This window comes from Cupressus sempervirens, chromosome 5, assembly GCF_028749045.1.
Source record: "Cupressus sempervirens isolate cs-2001-9-10 chromosome 5, ASM2874904v1, whole genome shotgun sequence".
NCBI lineage: Eukaryota > Viridiplantae > Streptophyta > Pinopsida > Cupressales > Cupressaceae > Cupressus > Cupressus sempervirens.
Window position 1 is genome coordinate 69,852,420 of NC_143122.1, and position 7,025 is coordinate 69,859,444.

The 7,025-nt window shown below is 37.4% G+C and overlaps 1 protein-coding gene across 2 annotated transcripts; it reads left to right on the forward strand.

Annotated features, from left to right (window-relative positions):
• Positions 1 to 418: 418 nt before the first annotated feature.
• Positions 419 to 6,746, forward strand: LOC149554595 (beta-phenylalanine coenzyme A ligase-like). 2 transcript variants are annotated; one of them, XR_016364390.1, is made up of 7 exons: positions 419 to 1,527; positions 3,447 to 3,636; positions 4,468 to 4,613; positions 4,737 to 4,804; positions 5,165 to 5,804; positions 5,934 to 6,036; positions 6,152 to 6,503. XR_016364390.1 is itself a non-coding variant. In XM_089828650.1 (6 exons), the coding sequence occupies exons 1-6, from the start codon at positions 529 to 531 to the stop codon at positions 6,263 to 6,265; spliced, it is 1,620 nt and encodes a 539-aa protein (XP_089684776.1). In that variant the 5' UTR covers positions 419 to 528; the 3' UTR covers positions 6,266 to 6,746. The 2 variants fall into 2 exon arrangements, 1 of the variants encoding a protein (XP_089684776.1); XM_089828650.1 differs by lacking the exon at positions 5,165 to 5,804 and having other exon boundaries at positions 6,152 to 6,746.
• The last annotated feature ends 279 nt before the right edge of the window (positions 6,747 to 7,025 follow it).

Consider the following 7,025-nt stretch of genomic DNA (forward strand, 5'->3'; position numbering starts at 1 on the left):
TTGAAAAAGACACCTGCCTTTTACCATTTTACTTCCAGATAATTATTAAAGAAAATGCTATGACGGTGGTGCTATTTTCCAGTAGTACGTTCTACTATCTTTTTCCAAAGAGTGGTTCTCTATTCCATAACTTTGTCCGTACTAAATAAATAAATAAATAAATAAATATACATCTAATAAGATTGATCTTACAAGAATCTTTCCAGAATTTTGCCCCCTCCTGCCCAAATCGAAATGAATTGTATTGTGCTTGCTTGCTGAAATCAACAAAGGCGGGCTGCACAGTTTTCTGTAAACCACGTTATCAAATCCAAGAACGTGGGTGTATTTCCAATACCAATAAAAAATATCTAAATTCATTTTGAAATAGTAAATTGGTGTTAATCCTTCATCAATCCCCAAAATCGCTTTCTAACGTCCGTAGAACTGGATACTCAGAGATCACACTCGTTTTCTCTGATCTCCCCACCATTTTTCTATAACCCAAAAAAGAACAGAACAAATAACTCTTCCGCATCCCCTACAGAAATGACAGGTCACGAGATCGATTCCCGCAGCGGGTTCTGCAAAACCAATTCCATCTTCTACAGCAAGAGAAAACAAATAAACTTTCCCCAAGAAGAATATCTGGACCTCCCAAAATTCGTCTCAAGACTTCCTCACAGAGGACAAATAGCTCTTGTGGATTCCTCCACAGGCGAGAAAATAACCTTCTCTCAGCTATGGGGAAGAGTGAAATCCTTAGCAGCAGGATTATCGGAAACAGGGGTCAAGAAAGGCGATGTAGTTCTCCTCCTTTCACCCAATTCTGTGCACTTCCCAATCATCTGCATGGCAATCATGTCGATCGGTGCCATAGTGACCACAACCAATCCGCTCAACACAGCCAGCGAGATCGCCAAACAGGCCTCGGATTCGAAAGCAAAATTAGCTTTCGTAATACCAGAACTAGAGGGTAAGTTAGCAGAGGCCAACATACCGCTAGTTCTTATAACAAACAGCAACAACAGCAGCAGAAGGTGTTTGATGGACCTTATGCAATCGGACACATCGAATTTTCCCGATGTAAAGATCAGGCAAGATGACACAGCTACCTTGCTTTACTCCTCTGGCACCACTGGCCTCAGTAAAGGAGTGATCTCCACCCATAGAAATCTCATCTCCATGGTGTGTATTTTGCTCAAAAGGCTAAATCTGTCCGGTAGTTCTGATGATTGTTTTCTTTGCACTGTGCCCATGTTTCATATATATGGCCTATGCGCTTTTGCTTGCGGGTTGCTTGGTTCTGGGGCTACCGTTGTTGTGCTGTCAAAGTTTGAGCTGGGGGAGATGCTAAGAGCTATTCAGAAGTATAGAGTCACTTATTTGCCTGTGGTTCCTCCAATTTTGCTGGCTCTCACAAAGACCGAAGCCGCCAAAGGGTTTGATTTGAGTTCTCTGCAAAATGTTATCTGTGGCGGAGCCCCTCTCAGCAAGGAGTCTACCGAGGAGTTTATTTCCAAGTTCCCCGGAGTCACAATAATGCAGGTTTTTGTCGATTTCTTCTTTTGCTCTTTGAGTTACTGAGAATTTGTTGCATAGGTTTGATGAATTTAATTGTTTATAATGCCAATTTGGTGCATAGCATTTCCCCCTTGTGGAAGCCCAGTAAGGTTTTGAGGAGATATCAACTTGCATTTCAATCTACCTTTGATATTGTTTTATTGAAAAGACCTAGAAGGTGACCAAGCTTAACTGAAACTTGCCAATCCAGCTACATCTAGACTATGGAGTACCATTTGAAATGGTATAAACTGATAAGTAGTTCTGGAAAATAGAGATTCGCTATCGTTTGTGTAAATTGGGATCCAAGCCTAGTTCAATCTTTTGTAGACAGAACATATTGGTTTTGGAAACTAATTTGAACAACTAAATTTTACTAAAAATGTATCTGTCTGGTATTGATAGTTAAGGTATAGCACTAAGCTCCACAATGACCCTGGTTCAAAACCCTGTGTGTAGTTTGTCGTGATAATCCTTTGTTACCAGTGGATAGGGGTATATGAGAATTATCAATGAGTCGGGTATGTTACTAATCGAACCTTCTTTCCAGGTAAATGAGAAAAGAAGTTGTGGGTTCTACTTGTTTCAGAGATTGGCATATTCCTCCTCAGTTGGGTAAAATAACCAGGTTGTTAGGATTGCTGGTTGAGGAGGATAGATAATTTCCAGCCAAGCATTTTGATGTATTCCTTGTTACCTGGGGTGTAACTGTTCATAAGGCTGGAATCCTCGTCCAATTTGTTGTAATAGCTAAGATATTGAGCTTGTTTACTTTTGATCGTCCTTGTTTATCCCATGTTAAACTCTTTCGCGGCCAAGCTCAACTTGTTCATCCTAATCCGGGGGCTGGCGTTTTAACCCTGAACCTTCCCGGTCTCAAACGAAGATTAAACATAACCATGCTTTATTCCTTCTAACCTATTAGCCGGTCGTAAGCAGGTTTACTCTGACCATATTATAAAGATTCTTTGGTTCCTGATGTAAGGAATATCCTTAAAGAATATTAAAACCATGGAACACACAAGAGTTGTATGTCCTTCGCAAAAAACGTAAAAGAAACGTTGTTTGTACCCTGTCACGTACTCTTCGAAAGGCTGTCATGGCAGAGGGACCCTGCCATGATCAAAGGTGAAACTTAAAGCTGAGCAGAGACATCAAACAGCATAAGTATTCAGGAAAATTAACCCCCGTGGAAATATAAATAAACCATGATAAGTGCCCGCATACCACAAGGCAAAGAAAAGGGAAAACCTGTTTTTTAATGTTTTGAGTGGTGATGTAAATCAGAAACTTTTTAGGGATGGGAAGGACTTAATGGCGTGGAGGCAATGAGCAGTGTAAGTGACAGGCGTTGGTGACTTTTGACAGGTTCAGCACCCGTAGTCACAGTGGAGGGTAATTTGCACAACTTTCCCTCAACCCAGAAATCTCATGCTTTATAGAATCTCTGCCAGATTTGTCCAGAACTTAGTAACTATTGCAGAAACTATATCTATTCATTGAATAAATTGATATAGTGTATAGGCAATACAGGCTTACGCTTATTCAGAAATATCTGAATCCTGTTGAGATAATCCCAACGGTTCAAGGGTAGGGTTTTGTCAGGTCACTTGGAAAGGTGCTAGGTTCTATAGCACGATGGAGTTTATCATGGAAACAGTGGAAAGTTATAATTAAATAATTATACATTTATTTATTTTCTCTTTCAGAGTTTCCATTCTATCGCCCTGGGAACAAAGAGGGCAATCAGCTCCTCAGGCTTAGACACACGAGATTTTCTAGTAGAAACAGATGATCATATGCTCGGTTTTTAGGTTAGGTGAAATGAGTGTCCTGATCATCTTTCTAGCTTTCCAAGTTTCTCAACTTTTCTCCTGAAATACTTTGACCTTTTATTGTTGCAGGGCTATGGACTGACGGAAACAGCAGGAATAGGAGCATCCACTGACAACCAGGAAGAAAGTAGACACTATGGAACTGCTGGCATGCTATCTGCAAGTACTGAAGCAAAAGTTGTCGATCCTGATTCTGGAAATCCTCTGCCTCCAGGTCAAAGAGGAGAGTTGTGGCTTCGTGGACCATTCGTTATGAAAGGTAAGAGTGTTGCAAGCAGCCACATTTCGATCTGAATGAGGGAAATATCAACTAGAGCCAACCTCTCACACAATCCAAAGCTATAAATATGCATACATATCCACGTAGAGCACTCCAAAAGTTAAACCTGGTAACTAAAGTAAGCCACCTAAAGGCACACCAGTATGAAGAACTTTAATGTAGAGGAATAAATATCTAAATGAAATATTGAGTGCTTATAGAAATCCTCTATTATTGAAATATCCAGGAGCGCAATAACATTGACTTGCAGTCAATTTGGAAATTTACAAGGGTCGTAAATTGTTAAAAGTCATTCTTGTTGGAGAAGTGGCACAAAATCAGAGAGATTGCCAATTGAAATAATTAGTTTGTGTCAATCTATGGAACTGGAAGTAGCAAAAATTGCTAGTCACTAGTCAGTGGTTTGGTCGCGAGGCACTCGGAGAAGTGAAAAAAGAAAAAATTGCATCTTTTCATTGTTGAGCTTTTGCACTAAAAAGTTTATATGGATAGAACTGTACTTCCAAGTTCCTTAAGATTTAACTTACTAGAAATGTTGAGGCAAGTTTGGAGCATGAACTTAACTGTTCCCTGATATCCGAGAAACTTGCATGTTTTGGGTACAAAGACCACCTGCAACCCTATGTTGCGGATTAAAACAAGTTAAGCAAACATAATTAAAATTCGTGTGTGTTGCTGCTTGCAGACCCTGATTTAAATTTAACAGTATTGAGATTCTTAAACCAGATTGCTTGGAAGAAATACCAACCCTAAGAAGTGAATTTCTGATGTTCAAATAACTCAAGAACATATTGTCTCATCAAATTGCAGGTTATTTCAGCAATCCGGAAGCTACTGTTGCGGCCTTAGACAAAGATGGCTGGCTACGAACAGGTGATCTCTGTTACATTGATGACGAAGGCTACATCTTTATAGTCGACAGACTGAAAGAATTGATTAAATATAAAGGTTACCAGGTATGGCTTTATTTCTGAAGAATGACTTGTTAACTTCCATTTTGTCTTGCAAATTTTCAATGGATTCAATAAATTAAAAACTTCACCTTTAACCAAAAGATTACAATTTCATTTTCGATACAGGTTGCTCCTGCTGAACTAGAAGCACTTCTACTTTCTCACCCTGAGATTGCAGATGCTGCAGTAATACCGTAAGTAGCAATGGCCTTTGAATTCATTTGAATCTAACCTCGTCTGAAGAATTTAAAGAAAAGAGAATGGCATGTATTGTGTTAAAACTTAATATACTTAAGATATTTCATATGCGACATACAGATCCAAAGAGAGAACGTTTTTCTTCTCTATATTTTGAATTGTATATTTTAGATGTTCCATATTCGTAGATTCTTGGAGATTTTTGCGAGTGTCTATCTGAATCTTTTCATGGAAAGTATGAGAAAATTTCTGCCTTTCTAGTTATATCTTATCCTTCTAGAGCTATAAAAGTTGTGTGTCCTGGTATTCCTATAAAGATTAGAAGACATTCTTCTAATTTTTGCTATGCCCCACAGGTTTTCAGAACAGGGGTGGTACGAAATGTAAGGATGTATTCTGGGGATTACAATGAACAAAAGGCCTTTACTTAGTATCGTTCAAAAAAATTAAGAACTGAATCTAAATACAAATTACAATTTTTTATTATTTTCATTGTCAGAGTGCACGTATTATCCAGTAAACGGTCAAAAACATGATGATAGCAAAATGCTAAAAATTCGGAAAACAATGTATATTCCATAATTCAAGCACATTTCTCAATTGAACATTTTGTCAAATCGGTAATCATGGCCCTCTCTCCCTGAATCACATTAATTAAAGAAACAAAGTTATTCTTAGAGAACTGACGATAATGTTCTCACTGTGTTTTGGTAATGCAATGTCATTGACATTGTACTCCATCACTGATGAAGAATAGCACTGCAGTAAAGGTTGCTCCAGATCTACACAAAGCCACCTTAACCACACACAAATTGCAGCTGTATATGAATGAACTGAAAACTCTATTATACAATACAGAGGGAAACATTATAACATCATAACTGGGATATGGACCCTTTTCTGCCACTTTTTAGAACTTTTGGATTCAACTTTCAGCCAGGATATTCGTAGCCATTGTGAATAGCATTATGGAAATGACGGGAGTAAGAGATTAAGGTAGAAAATTCATTTTAACTTTTTGGATTGGGAATGATTGTGTTGCATAATATATTCACTCTTCCGATTTAGTCCAATTCCAGAATTTCAGATAATGTTATAGATTTTCTTTTTTGGTGGCTGTTACAGGCTTCCAGACAAAGAAGCAGGGCAGGTTCCAATGGCATACATAGTAAGGAAACCAGGCAGCAGATTATCTGAAGCCACTGTTATTGAATTTGTGGCTAAAAAGGTAGCTTGCATTTTGAACTAATTATGTATAAGCATGAAAACATTTGGGGTTTCTGTTCGAATATGTAATATTTTTCTGCATTGTTTGAAGTTTTTGGAGGGGTTTGTGTTTGTAGGTGGCACCATACAAAAAGATTCGTCGTGTGGATTTTGTGAACGAGATTCCAAAAAATGCAGCAGGAAAATTGCTGAGAAAGGACTTGATTAAATTAGCCACCTCCAAACTTTGATGCTTTCGAAGTTTCAAGCGAGTGCAGGGTATTGTTGCTTCAGTTGATTGTTAAGAGCTCCTATTTGTGTTTGCAAAGAGTACTTGCAGAGATCAAAGTTATGGATGTTCTTAAGTATAAAGAATAAGGGGACATTTTAGATTGAAATCTAAGGATTTCTCTTATGCTTTCACCTCTGTTTTCATTGAAATCTCAGGACATTTTAGATTGAAATCTAAGGATTTCTCTTATGCTTTCACCTCTGTTTTCATTGAAATCTAAGGACATTTTAGATTGAAATCTAAGGATAAGAATCTGTTTTCACCTCATATCACTCTTGACTTGCACAATGAAACACCATCAGTGCATAGTTGTAATAGTGATATTCTACTCACTCCCAATCCTTACCCATCTTCATTTACCGCTATTTACGCGGGATCAGCTTACTATCCATATTTCACCAAGGTTTTTAGGATTGAAGGCAAGGGATGCATTTCAGTGATGATTTTCTGAAGGCAATTTTAAGGTATAGTTTAAAATAATGGAAGTAATAATAAATAGGGAGAATTTAATAATTTATATTATAATATAGAAAATTATAATAAATAGAAAGATTTCAAATATTTATATTAAAACACGAGCAAGGTATTTATAATATATATTAAAGATCTTTAATACATGTCATTAGTAAAATTGGAAGTTCACAAAGAAATGAAGAAAATAATAAAATTTAATCGATTTCATAATACCATGATCAATCTATACTTCAAGAATATTCTAT